The sequence below is a fragment of the Cupressus sempervirens genome, chromosome 6 (assembly GCF_028749045.1).
Source record: "Cupressus sempervirens isolate cs-2001-9-10 chromosome 6, ASM2874904v1, whole genome shotgun sequence".
NCBI lineage: Eukaryota > Viridiplantae > Streptophyta > Pinopsida > Cupressales > Cupressaceae > Cupressus > Cupressus sempervirens.
The window spans coordinates 50,303,731-50,322,972 of NC_143123.1; the positions used below are offsets into that span (position 1 = coordinate 50,303,731).

The window sequence follows — 19,242 nt, forward strand, 5'->3', positions numbered from 1 at the left end:
ATAATGGATATACTGCCCAATCCAGTTCCGGGTGCTGCAAATCCAAGGAACAAGGTCAGGTAGAAGGTATGAATTAATTAGACACGAGACACCCCTATGTTGTATCATCTAAGCCAGGAAAATTTTTCAAATCCTATTCTATGTCTCACCTAGAAATTTTATCAAAAAAAAAAAAAAAACTCTAACATGAAAAAAGTAAAATTCAATCCACAGAATTGCAGAACAAAAGAATTTGTTGAAATATAATGGAAATCTTAAATAAAAATGGAGAAACAAAGTTTATAGACTGACCAGTGGGGCTTTCGAGAATGGCGACGCCTCCTTTGTCGAGAGCATTGTAAAGGGCGTTCATAAAATCAATCTGAATTGAATAGGGCTTGAATGGGAAGGCAGGAAACTTATTTTCCGCCATTGTTTTTCCTTATCTTCCATAACAAGATGAAATGGGCATTTTCTTCTCTGCGCCTTGCTTTGGATATTTTGTGCACTTCTCCCGCCTTAACAGATACTGCCTACGTGGTGTACTGGCCTGGAATTTGACGGTCACCCTTGCTTCTCACATGAATTTCTTATGACGGTTTGATGATTTTAGTGCCTTTCATTATACATTTTATGAAAAGAATTGATTGTCAAATTCATATTTTAAATTAAATAATTATTTAAATATATTTTTAAAAAATTTAATATTTAATAATATATAATAAAAAAAAATTTAAAATTTTGTAATATTGATAAAAGTCACAAATTTAGAATGGATTTCTTAAAAACACATTTTTTTTTATACAAAATATCAAATTAATTAAACAAGTTTCTCTACTTTATTCTATCTTAATATTCTAAATTGTTATAAATAATATTAAAAGTTTATAAAAATAAAAAAATAATATTATCAAACAAAATATATATCATGCATATATATTTACATTAGTAAATAATATATTGTACTTGCTTATAATAAAATTTGGCGGTTTATTAGTAGATTTGAGTGTCAATATTTACAGTTTTAGACAAAATTAACCTTTCAATCTATATAGTCCATCAAATTTTCAGCCTGTCATATACGACTCAAAAGTGTAAAAACAGCCAATACAGCCATCAAATTCCACGCCTGATGGTGCATCTTAGCCGACTCGCCTGACACTTTTGATGTGATGTTTTGACAAATAAAGCAATTTTTAAGTTTATGAAGTACTAGATTTTAAAATTAGGACTGTTAACTTTCTAGTTGTCATAGTGGAAACTTCCATTTAGTTCAGTCTTAGAGTTATATGGTGAAATTAAGATTGTCATTCAAAATGAGACTGAGAGTGAGCGATTATTGATTTAGATTTGGAAAATGTTTTTTAGAAATTAAAAAAGAAAAGAAAATATGTCAATGAGACTAAACATGGTCTATTAGACAGCTTCTCACTTTCAGCAGATCGTGTTTTTCCCTGTACAATATGATAATGAGGGCCTCAAGCTTCTCAATGTTCTCCTCGCTGAAAAGGTTATCTCAGGAGCAAGTAGTTAGAAATTCTGTGAATTTGGTGTTGTCCTTAAAAGCAACACATTCAACCACAAAATGGTGCTCAATTTTCTAAATTTCTAGAGTTGCAAAAGGTACAAACCCTCTCCTCCCAAGCCTTTTTAGGCCTTTTCCAACATTCGGTCTCACCACCGAGCTAATGCAAGTTAGTTCTCGACTTAGCAATTAAAAGCTTAGCTTTCCAAGCAATATTGGCACCAACGTAAGGCTTTTGAAGTTTGCAATTTGTGGGATTAAACTCATTGATATAATACTTTTTCTTCCTACCTATCCTTTTACCCCAATTCCTCTTATAAAATTTATCAAAAACAAAGGCCTTAATTATTTTTCTATTAGAGGGATGCATGTTGAAATGAATGTTCTATCTACTCATCCATTTGTTGTTTTGTTGCATCCACATCCTCTTCCTTTTGCACAAAACATTGTTAAAGACAATCTTAGGCCATCTATCATTTTCCATTTTTTGGATTATTTTAAGATAACATGGGAGATGAATTATAGCAATATCCTCAGTGAGGGCACTTAGCATGATATCATACAAGATCATGCACTTGATTTTGAACTTGCCACTGATCAAACGCTTTTGAATACCCTTGATTTTCTTCCATTGGAAAATGGAAGTTGTAATGTCCCCGTCTTTAATTTAATTAATTTAATTAATTATTGTATTACAAGGGAGAAGCTTCTAGAGTATGCATTAATTATTGGAAAGGGGGAAGCCTCTAGTAATTTAATTTTCTAGAAGCACAATTAATTATTGTAATGCAAGGGAGGAGTTTCTAGAGAGTGCATTAATTATTGGAAGGGGGAAGCTTCTAGCACTTGCAATTAATTAATATTTGGTTTCCTTCTAGAAGGGGTAGGGAAAGTATAAATAGAGGTGAGAGCCTCATTGTTTAGCATCGAATGATTGTGAATTGCATTTGATAGGAACTTGGATGTAGAGTTTTCTTCTTGGAATTAGAGGACGTTCATCCTCTCTTGTGACATTCTAAATGTCATTCCCTTGGGGTTTGGCCTTTCGAATTCATCCTAATGTATTTGATTTTATTAGTTTGAGAACTAATATTATTTTTGTAGTTGGTTCAGTTCTTGGGCATTTTCAGGGTGTCCATTACAGTGCTATTAGAGCTGCTCATTGCAGTGGTATTAGAGCTATAAGTCTTGCCATCCTGTGGAGATCTTCAGCATTTATGTTTGAGCATGCGACAAGGGCTTTATGATTTCCGCAATACCAAAGCAAGAAAAAGTAGGAGTTCAAACTTGCAGAATGAACAGGGTAGTTCATCTGTGCAGAGGGACATACAGATACAGAGAAGATATTCTTTGAACAAGAGAGCAGTATGGGTGACCAAGATGATAGGAATACTAGTCCAGATCAGGAAAATGTAATGTTCAGGTTACTGGATACATTAGAGGAGCAAAATAGGCAAATGGAACAAGAGCATAATAGGCGAACAGATATAATGTTGCAGCTTATGGCTAGACAATTGGGCATCAATATTAAAGATTTGTATGTTGCTCCAGTGTAGGAGGTAGTTGCTTCCTCAAGTGGGATCGAGACATGTATAGAGCCACCTAGCCATGATGTTGGTGATGTGGGTGTTTTAGCAGAGTCAATAGATGTGAGTTTATGCTCTAGTATTATTGATTCGCAATCTGGCATTGAGTCATGTGTGTAGAGTCAGAAGCCCACATATGAAGCTTTGTCAGGGGATGGCGATACAACAATAGTAGGATTAGGAGAATGCGAGCATATTGTCATATCAGCAACCACTTATGTGTCAGTTGAACCATCCAATGAGGAGTTTAGCAATATGCATGCAATGGTTGATGTATGTTGTAATGATGGTGCACATGTTGATTATGAGTTTTCATCAACTACAGATTTGGTAAGTTTTTTGTTGCAACAATTAGTGTTGTTCCTATGTCCAAATATTTTGATGTGGCTACACCTATTGTTAGCATGAGTGCATATGGTTAGCCTGTAGCTACATCTTTTTCAATGCATGTTGGTGATGATCAGTATTCCAGTCCAATATATATTATGTGGGTGGATACAGGGAAGAAAGAAGGTCATAGATCTTCTATGGAGTTGCCTTCTAGTGGCATTCTGACTTCTACATCATCAGCACAAGTTTTGGGTGCTAGGCTGCAAGACATGTGGTTGGTCTTGATGATGTTGATTTGCAGTTGGTTTAATGTCCACAAGGATGTCACATACTACTTCATTTGAGATCCAAGTGGAGGTTGGAGTACATTGTGTTGCTAGATTGCTCGAGGACAAGCAATTTCAAGGAGGGCAGACTGTAATGTCCTCGTCTTTTATTTAATTAATTTAATTAATTATTGTATTACAAGGGAGAAGCTTCTAGAGTATGTATTAATTATTGGAAAGGGGGAAGCCTCTAGTAATTTAATTTTATAGAAGCACAATTAATTATTGTAGTGCAAGGGAGGAGTTTCTAGAGAGTGCGTTAATTATTGGAAGGGGGAACCTTCTAGCACTTGCAATTAATTAATATTTAGTTTCCTTCTAGAAGGGTGTAGGGAAAGTATAAATAGAGTTGGGAGCCTCATTTTTTAGCATCAAATGATGGTGAATTGCATTTGACATGAACTTGGATGTAGAGTTTTGTTCTTGGCATTAGAGGGCGTTCATCCTCTCTTGTGACATTCTAGATGTCATTCCCTTGGGGTTTGGCCTTTGGAATTCATGCTTATGTATTTGATTTTATTAGTTTGAGAACTACTATTATTTTTGTAGTTGGTTCAATTCTTGGGCATTTCCAAGGTGTCCGTACAAAAGTGCTACTAGCCCACACCTCACAACCATAAAGGATATCCAGCACTATTGAGTTTGTTTAGGTACTAAAATTGGCTTGGATCATGGGTTTGTTTGTTATTGATTTTGGGTTTGACTATATTCTTAATTTAAAATAGTGAGGGCTTATTTCTTCAAATTGTCTAAAAAAAATCTTATGACTTTACTATTTTTATGAATTCTTAAAATTTTATATATTATGCTTAGGCTTCTATTCATTTTATGTATTTTTAATAATTTTATTTTCCTAAATATTAATTATTTTAATTCATTTTTATGTCAATTCATAATTTTATATATATATATATATATATATATATATAATTTTCATCTCTATAGGAGTATTCTTGCATAGTGCTTAAATAGAAATAGTTAACTTTTGCTCTTCGTAATGGTCATTAGGAGTTAGCTTGGTACATGTTTGTGCCCTGTTTATTATACCTTGATAATTAAAGGCACTCATTTAAATGTCAATTTATGACCCAAATAATTCTAGATTCGTCATACAAACTTAGAGAATTCGCACTTCAAGTAGAATGTATTTGTGATAACATCTCAATTTGGAGCATTGAAAATAATTGCCATCTCCTTGAGACTTGCTTTAATTTTTTGTCCTCAACCTCTCACTAAAGGTTTTTAAAGTTGGTGATACAAGGGTTGATCAAGCAGGTCGTAAGCCCTCGTCATCTAACATTTTCATATAAACATTTCAAAAAGCCGCTAGTCTTTGTGCTTCAACAAACAATACAAGGGTGAATCAAGTTGTGAGCATATGCCTAGATAGCGAAATCAACCACATGCTTCTAAACATTTTCATGACACATGAGATCTATCTTACACATGCTTCCAATCTACACAATTTTTAAAAGGTTGTGAATCCTAGTCAATGAGCATAATTAAGGCATCTTTTTTAAGTCTTAATGACTAAGTCTTTTAGGCATCAAATATTGTTCTAGATTGTAATTTTCAAAGTTCAATGCCTAATCCTTTTCATCTAATTTCCAAAAATAACACTTAAATACATTTATCATTCCTAGTTGTCATTTATTTAATGCTTAATCCTCTTCATCTAATTTCCAAAAATAACATTATTATGCATTTTTAAGTCCTAGTTGTCACTTAATAAAAGCTACAAGTGTTTTATAATACTTTATTTGTCTTTATTTACATATTTATTTGTTTATGACACGAGCTACTTTTAACATGATTATTGATTGAGAAGGAAGGCTCGTCCAAAGCTCATGCATGTTTGTCTTATGTTATTTGAATTTTATTATATGTTGATTTTGAATAATAATATGGATAATTCAAATCACAATGACCCTACAGAGGAGCATCATTATTTTTCCGATGAACTTGTTGGCTAAATATTTTGTAAATCACTGTAACCACAACTTACAAAATGGGAACTCTAGGCAATGGTGTAGTGAGACAAGTCTCTCCTCATAGCAATAGGTAAGGAATCCTTCTTACTGTAGGTGGCTACAACAGAGAGCTAACTAGAATTAACAAATGGGTGATTCACGGGATCAATCCCTCTTCTTCCAGGAATGATTTTATACTTAATAACAACTATTTGCAATTTAACAAAAGGAATCTACTGCTAAAGTAATATCGATGGCTTAAGGGTTGATGTAAGAACAAACTCAAGACAACAGTTATAACTTAATTGGTGTGATTGGCAACAAGAACCCAAAGTATCCTACAAGCAATCTCTTTGAAATAAAAGGATGAACAACCAACAAAGCTCAAAGTCTTTGCTCAACTATTTAGATATGAAATAATATATCAATTTTGTTTATGAAATCTCAAAGTCTTTCAAGAACAGCATCAAATACTCCAATGCTTCATAGAGAAAGAAGTAACAAAGATGAATCAATCAATGCAACATAAGAGACAATTTTTAATTCCAAGTATCACAACACAAAGTTTGGGAAAAACTTGCTTCTTTATTCACTTCAAATATTTGCAACAAGAAATACAAATCCTTTTAGTCACAAGCCCAACCTTCTCCTATGACCAAAGCATAACACATTTTTTAGATGCATTTACATGTGTTTAAAACATATGCAGTTGGCTTCAAATTTGCCACTTTTGCCTTAGTCTAAAAGGGAACGATGTATTTTTTATCAACAACATATATATTTGGGTCTAAAATCACCACTTTGGCTTAATGTAGGTAAAAAATTTATTTAGATTTACATTTTACATGTTATAGAGACTTGCAAAAGAAATTCAAAAACCCACTTAAATGGTGATTTAACAATACATATGCATTTGGTAATTAAAAATGAACTTTAAATACAATAACATATGTACTTGTATTTAAAAAGCACACTTTGAATGATGTTGGGACTTAAAATTCATTGGGAGTGAATTTTCATGAAGTATTTTGCATGTGGATATATGCAATATGAAATCAAAATCTCACTTCATACACTTAAGTTATCTCATGTAATTATATTTAATATTCAACTATATTTTTAATAAAGTAACATGAAAAATAGTCTTGAAATGGACTATTTTCATAAAACATAAAAAATTGATCAAATCAACTCAAAACGAGTTGAAATTTTAAAATGGACCACAAAATCTACTTTAAATATTTAATATAATTTTATATCATGAAATCACCATTAAAAAATCTACTTTTGTGAGGTTTTAATAAAGTATGCAATTGACCTGAAAAATCTTGCTTTTCCCCCTATAACTTGAACTAGATAACTCCGATTTGGACCTAAGTTAGCTCAAATCAAGTGAAATTCCAAGGGTGATTCACCTAAGGAAAAAACAAGACCAAAAACTATTTACAATACAAAGAAAAATAAAGAAAGGACGTGAAAGTCCACAAAAAAATGAGCTTTGCAGTACAAGAAGAAAAACTCTTACCAACAAACAATTAGGGTTAATCTCAAAAGAGAACCTTCTAAATAACACAGAGACAAGACTACAAAAAGAAAAATTCGAGGATAATGAATTATTTTTCATGATGCTTCATTAATGCATTGAAATTAAGAGGATTTTCCTACGAATCCATGAGAAAGTTTCATAGGGTTGGTTTGTGATGTCAAAAATAAGGACAATAGTTGTCTCTAATTGAGGAATGTGCCTCGTTTGTTCTTAGAAATAATGAGGGATGTAGAAACCAGACGAGCTAAGTGCCTTTATCTACTCCATTGGGCTATAGAGTCAAGCAACAAAAAATAAATTGAAAAATCCTAAACTAAAAAGACCTTGACATTATGTACAAGTGCAACTTAGCTAGAGCTTATTCAAAATAATGCCTCAGATGTTGCGCACTATATGGTAGCACAAATGGAGTTCCATTGCGGTATGCCAACAAGGAAATGTTTTCTCCTACCACTAAGTGAATAGTGAAAGGACCACGCCAAAGAGAGTCAAATTTTCTACGCATGCCCTTTCATTCTCATCTTTTATCCCAAAATAGAACCCGATCTCCAACCTAAAATTCTTTATGCTTAACCTTTCTATCAATGTCTTCACTTGTTGTTGATGTGCAGCAAGTCTATCCCCCATGTGTGTTCTTTGTTCTTCAAGCTATTGAAGAAACATGATTCTTTTATCCAAAGAGCTTTGAAAAGTTCCATCTTCTATTGTTTTTGCTAACTTGAGAGCAGGAAGCTCTAAAGTTATGGGAATTTCTGCATTTAGACCATAAACAAGTTGGAATGGTGACATGTCAATAGTTGTTTTTGGTGTAATCCTATCAGACCAAAAATCATCAAACAATGCCTTGTGCCACTTCTCTTATTATCATCCACAAGTTTGTAAATGATTTTAACCAAGTTCTTGCTACTGGACTCAGCTTGTCCATTTTATTGCCGATAGTAATCAAATGCACGAGATACAATAATACCATGTTCAAAGCAAAATTTTATAAACTAAAATGATGAAAATATCAAGACATTGTCTAAGACAATCTTATTGGGCATTCCAAAATGAGAAACAATATTCTCCTTAACAAATGAGCACACCACTGATGATGTTGCATTCTTCACAAGAATTGCCTCCACCCACTTAGTGAAGTAATCAGTAGCAGTCAAAACATGAGTGTGCCTTGCACTAGATGTTGGATTAATAGTACCAATGAAATCTAGACCCTATTATTGAAAAGGTTCTTATATTACCATTGGCTTTAATGAAAGTGCTACAAACTTTTGTTTCCCAAATAAATGTTGGAAACGTTTCACATTTACATACTCAATCATATGTATCTTGGAAGAAAGTTGGTCAGTGATGCTTTGCTCGCAAAATCTTATGAGCGATAAGTGGCATTGAAAAATGACCTCCAAAAATTGAATCATGAAATGATTCCAACAGTCTGATCTATTGTGATTTATCAGCACAACAAAGGAAAGTAACATCAATTGGACACTTGTATAGACCACTATCCTAGAGAACAAAATGTTAAGTACCTAGCTATAAACTCCTCCTTTGCTTGTAAGTAAATTGTGGAGGATATTCACCATACATGAGATAATATTCTATATCAGAATACCATTCATCAACCATACTAACGAACAAAACTTTAGGTAATTCTTCAAGTAATTCTTCTTGTTTTGGTTCATTTTCAGCCATAAGATGACATAATCCTTTACCATGAACCAACTTTGTAGGCTCGATCTCAGTACTATACTCCTGAATTTATGCAATCCAATTGCCTCTTTTAGTTCCAAATTCTTTTTGTGTCAAAATAGATTTGAAAGCAGTGTCTGGGACAAGAGCCACCACGTGTGAATTTAGTATATAAAATCTAAAAGATTTTACTGATTTAACAACCACAAAAGCATTATTTTCCACCAACAAATATTTGAGCTCATGTGATTTGAGAGGATAACTCATAAATGTGATAGGAGATTTTATATCCTCAACATTCTTTTGCATGAGAGAGATGGCATAGTATCCTCAGAAGCATAACTATGCATGATAAAATCCTTTGAGAAATTAGGAAAAACTAACACACGTGCATGCGTTGTTGCTTCTTTGATTACTTTGAATGCAACCTTTCCTCAATGCTCCAATGGAAAACAGACAAATTTTTCATCATATTTGAAATGTGATGAATCTTCTCTACAAAGTTTGGAATGAACCTTCTTGAAATATTCACCTTTTCAAAGAGAGAATGAACAACGGTCTTATTGGTTAGGAAGGAGATGCTTTGAATAGATCTAATCCTTTTACTATCAATCTTGATTCCTTCTTTGGGCACAATATGTCCAAGAAGCTTTCCTTCTGTAAGTCCAAACATGAACTTCTTAGGATTAAGAGAAATCCCATGTCTCCAACAACTTTCTAACACTTGATGTAGATGATGAACATGATCTTGTCTTTGTTTAGAAAATATAGTAATATCATTAAAGCAAACTACAATGATCTTATCCTTAATATCACGAAAATAAAAATCCATTGCTTGTTAAAAAGTAGCACCCGCATTTATCAATTTGAAGGGCATCCTATTGTATGCAAATGTACCCCAAGGAATTGTAAATGATGTTTTGTATTGATCCTCATATTTGACCCCAATCTGAACATAGACTGAAAACCCATCAAGCATGGATAACATTTGTGAACTAGTGATTTCTGTAAAACACAATCCATGATTGGCAAAGGATAATTATCCTTCAAAGATGCTTGATTTAAGTTTTCAAAGTCCACACAGATGCATATTTCACCATTCTTTTTTTGCACAGGAACAATATTTTCCACCCATGTAGAATGTTGAATTGGAAAGATATTGAATTTTTATTTTTTTTGCATCCAACATCTTTTGAATTTATGATAAGATTGTACCAAAAATCTTAGGATTGTATTGCCTTTGCTTTTGCCTGAATAGAACAACACTTGCCTTTAGGGGAACTTAATGTTGCAACACGTTAGGAGAAAAAGACTTGAGATCATCATATAAATATGCTAGAGCATCCATATATTCACATAACATATCAATGAAATGATCCCTTTTTTCAAGTGTGCTATATTTTCCAATGATTACAAATTTTGGATTAGCATCTGACCCAAGATTGTACTTCTCAAATTCTAGTGTTGAACTAAACTCATCTTATTGTCGATGCTTGACATAATGATCATGTTTATCAAACAATCTTTCCAAAGAAACTAAATTGTGAGGAATTTTGTTTTCTTTGAGATGAATTAATTCTTCACCCATGATAGGATCCTTTCCAAAGACATTCTCTCGAGGAGGTGAACTACTACTTTCAAAATATAGCTCATCAAAGCTTTCTTTTGTCTCTAAGAATTAATAATCTGACAATCATCATTGAAAATTTGCCAATGTTCATAGTTGTCTAGAACGCTTGGGCAAAATACTAATTGGATTGAATATCTTCCTTGTTCAAAACTCTCATGAGGAATTAAGAGCATTGTTGAAACAACAAGAGAATCAACTTTAACATTAAATTCTCTTGAAACCATGGAAATGTTGAAGGCGTCAAATCCATCAACATAATCCCAAACCAAGTTCATGTAATGCTTAAGCCTCTCATTCTTTGGTTGATATTGATTTCAAACTTGACATATCACGAGCTCAACATCATCTCGAGCATACAAATTCCACATTCCTTTCATTTGTGCAACATTAATACCAAGTATCAATGCTTCATATTCTGCAATATTGTTGGTTTTCAAACTGTAGTTTGAAAGAATAAGGAAACACTCATCCTTGTGGCAATATCAAAACAACCCCAGCACCAACATTTGTTGATGCATAACTACCATCAAATTCTAATATCAAAATATCATTAGAATCAACAGTCTCATCTACTAATTGGGAAGAACCTGTAGTATGTATATCCTCCATAATAGTAAGTATAGCTTTCTGAACCACGGTAGAAGGTTTTTTTGGAATTATATCACCTACTACATCTTCACTTGCATCTGCAAACCTATCACTATCATAAATACAATAATCATTAGAGTGATAATACTCAGGAAATTTTAAAATCTCATCAGCATGAAGATAATAGTTTCCCATATCAATTGATTCAAAAAGAATTTGTGCATGAGGATCTTCTAATTTAATGATTGTGTACTTGGTCTCTCTCTTAGGAAGTAAATTTTGCATAACACCCTTGACTAGTATTCTTGCTTTAGACATATCCATGTTAAGTTCTCCTCCCACATCTTTATAGACATTATGGACAAGCAACATGTCGTAAGAAGTAGGAACATTAGCAACCAAAACACTCATCTTGATTTTCTTTTCAAGGAAGGATACTAATGCAAATTGAGCATTCTTCATTTGCCCTCTAAGATGAACTTGTTTATTCTCCATGGAATAGAAATTTCCAAATTTGTCAAAGCAAGACCTAGTGCTTCAGCTACCTTAAATGACATGACATTATTAGAAGTATCATAATCAATAATATAGTTACTTAACTTGAAACAATTGATTAACAATGAAATATATAAAGGTTTTATCTTTTGAGGAACACTAGATGGAATGGTTAACTAAGTTATCAGGAAGACCTTTAGGTGTTGGAGCAGCATTTTGTGTAGGTTGAGACTCTTCAACAAACTTATTAAGCCTTTCTAGTTGATATGGGTAAGCTTGTAGGTATTCAATCTCAGACATTTGAATTCAGGTTTTTTTTAGCATGATCAATGATATCAAATGCTTGAAAGGAATTAGCCAAAAAAGAACTCAAAGTTTCAACTTGAGGTTTTAGATTAGACATAGTAAGTTTTGGTATACCAAAAGAAGTAAGAACAATAGACACACTTACTTGGGTATTTGATCCATCTTTAGGAAAAGGGGGCAAAGGCGTTCCTCTTTTAGCAGGGGTAATGGGTGCTTACACATCCATTTTTTATTTCATAACTTCCTATTGTTATCTAGGTAGTTGTGTCTAAGAATGCCTCATAACTACATACGCATGACCAAAATTGTCTTTAGGATCATGATCTACATAATAGACACACCCAATGTTAGAGTCAACAATTGCATCATCATCCTCATACGTGACAAGATCTTCCTCCTGATAGTCATTTGGTAAAGATCCATATTTCTCATTCTCAAAGTATCACGTAGCTTGATTGCTTGGTGGAGCTTTGAGTGCAAGCCTCTGGGAGGAGGGGGGAGCTTTGCTTGATTCTTAGCTGCACAGTTATGTGTAGTATTAGGAAACGACCTTTGTGGAATATTCTTGAATGAAGTTTTGAATGAATTATGAGATATTTTCTTTTTCAAAGCAAGAACATCATTCACCAATTTTTACATCATAGAGTTCGTACTTCCAGAGGTGGAAACACCATTTGAATTTTCTTTAGAGAGATCCCTCTATACCTTACCAGCCATGATAAGATCATATTTAATCTTTGTTGCCAAAGTTTGAGTAGTAGCCAAATCTGGAGGAGTAGCTCTTCTTAGCAAGAAGCTAACTTATGTAAGGTGAGTTTTGATGAAGAAACATTTAAGATTTTCAAAATTAGGTTGTGAGGAAGTTGGAATCCGATTGGCCAATTTTTTGAATTTAGCAATAAATTCCTGGATGCCTTCTCGTCCTTCTTTCTCAATTTGGGTAAGTTGTGCGAGAAAAGCATGCTCATCCTCAACAAGCTTGAAATGTTCCTCAAACTTACTCTTTAGAGAATCCCAATCAGTGATTGCACCTGTAGCTAAGTTGTAGAACCAACCGGTTGCAATTCCCTGTAAAGTCTCAATAAAGAGCCTTACAGAAACAACTTGATGTTCCACACCAAACACACCACATACTATGTAGAACACTTTGATATGCTCATTTGGGTGTTATTTACCATCTCCATAAAACTTGGGAAAGTTCTTACGTGAACCTTGTGGTAAGGCGTGAAGAGGTGGTGCAAGATTTAGTGGACAAAAAGTCATTCCCCATGGGCTAGCACAAGGAGCCATGATATTAGGAATATGAGTATGGGCACTATGGGCACTAGAAATCAAGAGTTTAAGGAAAAATTAGGAATCTTTGTTGGATATAGTAGTTCTCTTCTTGGAAGGTGGATAGCTTATAGTTTGAGTGAGAGAAGGGATTTTGGTGAGTACATGAAATGAGCTTGTTGGGCCCAAAATGATCCAACAGAACTTGATAAATCTTCTAACTTCTTTCTCCTCAAATATACATGTGCTAAAAAAATTCTAGAGTGATAACCTATAATTTTTCAAATAACAAAATAAGGGCATAAAACTTCAAATGAAAGCAAGAGGTTTTTGAATGTGTTTGATTCCTAGTGGAGCCACCAAAAACTAGTGGCTAAATATTTTGTAAGTCATTGTAACCACTCTATGTGTTAGAATTAGGATGCAAAAGATATAAAGCCAAAGCCAAACATCTAACAAACTAAATCAAATAACAAACATATGTGATAAACCAATAAGGAAACCCAAACAATGAGAATGCAAACCTAAATACCTATGTAGCCTCCTTGATGTGTTGATGTGGTCATGATTATGGATGTGTCCTCACTTGTATTCTTGATGCTTCAATGATGGGTGTATTTGATAGATGGATGCATGAAAATCTGAATATCATCAAATAGCACTTTGAAAGTAATTAGCTCTCAAAATGGTATAGTAATTCTACTCAGAAAGTGGATGACTTGTGAGGAGCAAAAAGTTCAATTTATAGGCAATTAGGTGAGGAGGAGATACAAATTCCTGATAGATAGTTAACTAAGTGAGGTGTGAGATAGGCTTGAGTTGATTGTTATAGGTGGAGGAGATATACTTTTGTCTTTTGTGTGCAAGTGATGTAAAGAGGGATTTTAAACATGGAAGAGGTGACATGTTTCAGTTAAGGTGGGTGAGGTAGATCAGTTAATTTGAGGATGTGGGAGGTGGATGGATTTGTTAGAGAAAAGGTTGGTCGGTGAGCTTAATTAAATAAATGGATTGTTTAATTAAAAGAAGAATGATTGGTGCATGAGAGGTAGATGAGGGAGATGTGGCATGAGAGCGAACTTGGGCTTGAGTCAGAGGGAATAAATCATGTCTTAATTCATGTAAGTGTTGTGAAGAGGGATTTTAGACATGGAAGAGAAGGTGATGTGTTTCAGTTAAGATGGGTGAGATGGATCAGTTAACTTGAGGATGTGAAAGGTGGATGGATTTGTTAGAGAAAAGGTTGGTGGGTGAGCTTAATTAACTAAATGATTTATTTAATTAAAAGAAGAATTATCAATGCATGAGATTTAATTAAATAAATAAATTATTTAGTTAAAAGAAGAATATTTGGTGCATGAGATTTTTTTTTTCGATCGGTAAGAGGTTGAAGCCAAGATTAATTACTATGTGTTGTGTTTAATTATTATTATTAAGCATGAGTAGATTTGAACCCAAGACCTCTTTGATAAGAGGCTCGCAATTTATCGTTGTCTTTTAGGCTCTTGCCTAAAAGAGGAATATTTGGTGCATGAGATTTAATTTAATTAATGAATTATTTAATTAAAAGAGGAATATTTGGTGCATGCAATTTAATTAATTAAATAAGTTATTTAATTAAAAGACAAATATTTAGTGCATGGAATTTAATTAAATAAATGAATTATTTAATTAAAAGAAGAATATTTGGTGCATGAGATGTAATTAAACAAATGAATTATTTAATTAAAAGAGGACTTCTTTTTTTCGGTAAACAGTGGAAGCATGGATTAACTATCATTATTTATTATAATTAATTATTTTTATGTATTAAACAAATTTGAATCCAAGATCTCCCACGTGAGAGGCTCACAAGTTACCGTTGTGTTGTAGGCTCTTGCCTAATTAAAAGGAATATTTGGTGCATGGAATTTAATTAAATAAATGAATTATTTAATTAAAAGAAGAATATTTGGTGCATGGAATTTAATTAAATAAATGAATTATTTAACTAAAAGAGGAATTATTGGTGCATGAGTTGAGTTTGGGTAACTGGGTTGAAGGATTAGTTTGTGGGTGGAGGGATTTAATTAATTAAATAGAGAGAAGTTTTCGAGATTAAATTAGATGAGTTTTGCATTCATTTAATTAATAGAGGAAGGTGGATTTTATTAATAAATTAGACTATTGGTTGTCTATTAATTTATGAATTGGGCTATAATTAATTATTTAGGGACAACACTAAAATAATTTAATATTTAATATTTAATTAAAATATTGTTTAGAAGACGACTAAATTTGATTACAAATTTAGGTGTCTAAATTTTGCCCATCTTCGATAAAGTGTCGGTACAACACTATTTCAATGATGTTTTTAAATAATAGATGACACAAAGAAGGTTTTAAAGCAACTAGGTTGCTCTAGTCTTGATAAAAAATAGTAATGTGTTATGCCCCCTAAAGGAGGCGACGATGAAAGAAAATGAGACTAGAAGACATCTTGAAAAGTGAGAAAAATAAGGTGAGATGGATGATGCACAAAGGATGAAAGAGATTTAAAAGTGGCTCATACTCTCACTGTAGGAGTACGAGACAAGGGGAGATCAGTTGTACAAATTAGACAAATTTGTGAGATATGATGGAGGACACGAGGGATAAATGGGGGACTTTGCTTTTGAATTGAACCCTTAGAATGTGGTGGATGAATTGGTGGAATTTTGAAAACTTTTAAGGATTTTTCTAGGATTTTTGGATAGGTTTCAAGATAGTACAAGGATGTAGGATAGATGTTGATAGGATGATTTTGATAAGGATTAAAAAAAAAAGAGTATTTTTGTTATTTCCTTGTTTTGAAATATGGGGATGAGATGGAATCTATTTGAAGCTTTGAGCATGAGATTCTCCAAGAGGAGAACCACTATGTAGTTGAGCACTTAATTTAATATAGCAATATTGGTGATTGGGCAAGGTTACCAAAAACATAAAGGCCTCGTTGTTGTTTTTGCATAGGACTGACTCAAAACAAACACACAAGGATTGCCCCCACATCACACATGAACCTGATGTGAATCAGAGTGGAAATAACACTGGATAACCCGCAAACAAGCAATATTTTCCAAGTGCAACATGTAATCATGAATGATCATATGTTTGGATATGCAAGGATTATACCAAACTGACTCACAGGCATAAAAGAAAAAAATTAAAGACTAATCAAGACCTTTGCTCTTTGATTGCCCTATTCGTAGCGTACTGTGATACAAATAATCATGTCGACTTTGAGGTGGGATAACCAAATTGCTCATAAGAGATAATAAAAAACCAAAAGTGAAATCCAACATCAAAAGAAAGAGTAATTGAACAAAAATTAATAGTGTTCTAGAGAGATTGGTGGGAATCGATACTGACGGACCCAAGTCTAAGGAGAGGAAAGATGTATCCTACAAGGACTTGTCAGTAGCACCTAGCACCTAGACTCAAAAAGAAACCAAAAATTCTAAGGGAAACTCTTTAGTGACAGAGGATTGCAGATAAGGACTTTTTGAAGCATGGAGCAGTGAGGACTGAAGAACCTGATCTGATGTGAACTGATATGAGACTAGGTTATGTATGATGGACCGACTAATGATGACGATTATATACTGACAACTGATGATTTGATGACTGGTGATTGATATAGGGGATAGTGTGTATAATGAAAGTAACTGAGATATTTACAAGGATGACATTGTACAGGAGCTATTTAGAGTGGATGGTGAGGATATGTTGGTGTTATATACAAGGGATGCATTTGTATAGTACATATTGTAAGGGTGAAGGATAGTGTGATAAAGTTGTTGATAGAGTACACAAGATATGTTACATTTAGATATCTTTATAGTGCATGTCAAGATCTGGGACGGTATCATACATGGTGGAGCTATAGTACATATGGATCATGATAGAGTACAATGTTTCTGGATTTTCTATAAGTACAGTGTTAGGTACAAGTGTGTTGATCATGTGATTTTGGAACACCTTGGGGTTATGGGTAAGTGGATGGAGGAATGTTATGAGGATTTGATAGATAATAGAATGATCCAAGTACACATGGCTCCTATTGCTAGGTTTTCACTAGGTAACCTATCCAAGGCACTTGAATTGCCAAGTTTTCACCATCATGTGCTTATTTTTGTGTTTCTCTCTTTTTTTAAAAGGCTTTTTATGATGTTTTTGTACTTTTAAAAGGACTATTAGGGTACACTGAGTGGCTCATGCATATAACTTCTTGAGGTGAATGATATTGGTGGAATCATTCATAAGCTTGCCTTCTAGAGTAGATAACTGATATGCTCTTGAGACAAAAGATGTTGTGACAACATATAAACCTAGTGAGGCAGGCTCAAATTTTCTTTTCTTCTCTTTGTCTAATTGGACCTTTGTGTTCTCTTTTAGAAACATGTCACCCACTTGAAACTGATGGGGGTGAACCTTTTATTGAAGTTACTCTTGAGCCTATTCTAGTAAACCACTAGGTGGTCATAGCCATGCTTCCTTTTCTCATCAAGTAGATCTAGCTAGGTGAGCCTACCAACTATTTAGTCACATCAAATATTTCACTTTGTAAAGATATATGCAAGGATGGGAGTTCAACCTCTATGGGTAAGATTGATTTGGTTCCATAAACCAAGGAATATGGGGTTGTGCTAGTAGATGTACGAAATGAGGTGCAGTATGCCTAAAGGATAGCGTTGATTTGTAGATGCCAATCATGACCATAATCACTGAGAACCTTCTTTAGGATTTTGAGTACGGTTTTATTGGTTGCCTCCACCTGACCATTGCCTTGTGGGAAGTATGGGCTAGAAAAATAGTGATGAATGTGTAACTAGGAGCATAATTCCTCCATATTAAGATTTTCAAAATTTCCCCCGTGGTTTGAAAAGATAGTGGTTTGGATACAAAAGTGGAAAATAATGTGTTAAAGGATGAATTTAGAAACTTGGACTCCTGTGGCATTGACAAGTGGGACTACTTGAACCCACTTGGTGAAATAATCAATAGTTGTGATGATCCATTTATGTCCGTCAGAAGATGGAGGTGTGATTACCTCAACAAGGTCAAACCCCTAGCATGCACAGGACCATGGTGGTGCGATGGGTTGTAGATCTTGTGCTAGTGCATGTATTAGATTACCATGTTGTTGACACGGTAGACATTTCTTAACAAACTCACAAGCATCATGTTCTAATGTGTTGGTTTAAAGAATAATTTTGACAGCTGAGTGTCAAATACACTTAAGCATTTTTCACTATACATGCCGAGCAAAGAGTAGGAGCCGAGTCACAGTCATGTGCCGAGCAATCCAATTTCATCAAGTGCCGAGTGATATCAAGTGCCGAGTGAATCAAGTGTCGAGTAATATCAAATGCCGAGTGATACAGTTTTGTTTAGGTGCTGAGCTATCTAGGAAACAACATGTGCCAAGCATCAGTAATGCTTCATGAGCCGAGTAACTCAGAATATCAACATAAGAGTTTGTAATTGCACAAACTATGATGTAAACCATTTTTGTAGCCAACACAAGGCAAATCTCGAAAGATCTAGAGATAAGAACGAATCTTTCACATTTCCTATGCAATTTGCATGCAGCCAATTGGGAAATTGGAAAGGCATGCAACCAATCAGCAAAAGGCAAGTATTATGCAGGAAATTGAGATTCAATGTGGATCGTAGATCCATACCAAACCCTAAGTCTTTGAAGTCTTTTTAAGGAAGACAAAAGTCTCACTGTAAACAGGAAGAATGAGAGAAGGAGAACAGTGTTAAAAAAAGAAGAAGGAAAACATAGTGGAATTCAGTGAAAGGAGACATAGAGGGTAAGAGCAGGAATTCGATATTCAGTTGATCGGAACAAAGCAAAGGAGACGAACAGAAATCAAATCTTAGAGGATCAAAATCAGAGAGAGAGCTAGAAAAAGTGCCTACATTCAACAATCAAGGATTGCAAACTATCAGGTTTATAATACCTAATACTCTCTTACC

General features: G+C 33.9%; 1 protein-coding gene across 1 annotated transcript in view; it reads right to left on the reverse strand.

Annotated features, from left to right (window-relative positions):
- The window catches only part of LOC149551078 (RAD3-like DNA-binding helicase protein), a 47,758-nt gene extending 47,198 nt beyond the window's left edge, over positions 1-560 (reverse strand). Inside the window, exon 1 of the mRNA XM_089786660.1 lies at positions 292-560. Coding sequence (XP_089642786.1) covers positions 292-412 — 121 coding nt within the window. The 5' untranslated portion in view covers positions 413-560. The remainder of the gene's footprint in view (positions 1-291) is intronic.
- Between the last annotated feature and the right edge of the window lie 18,682 nt (positions 561-19,242).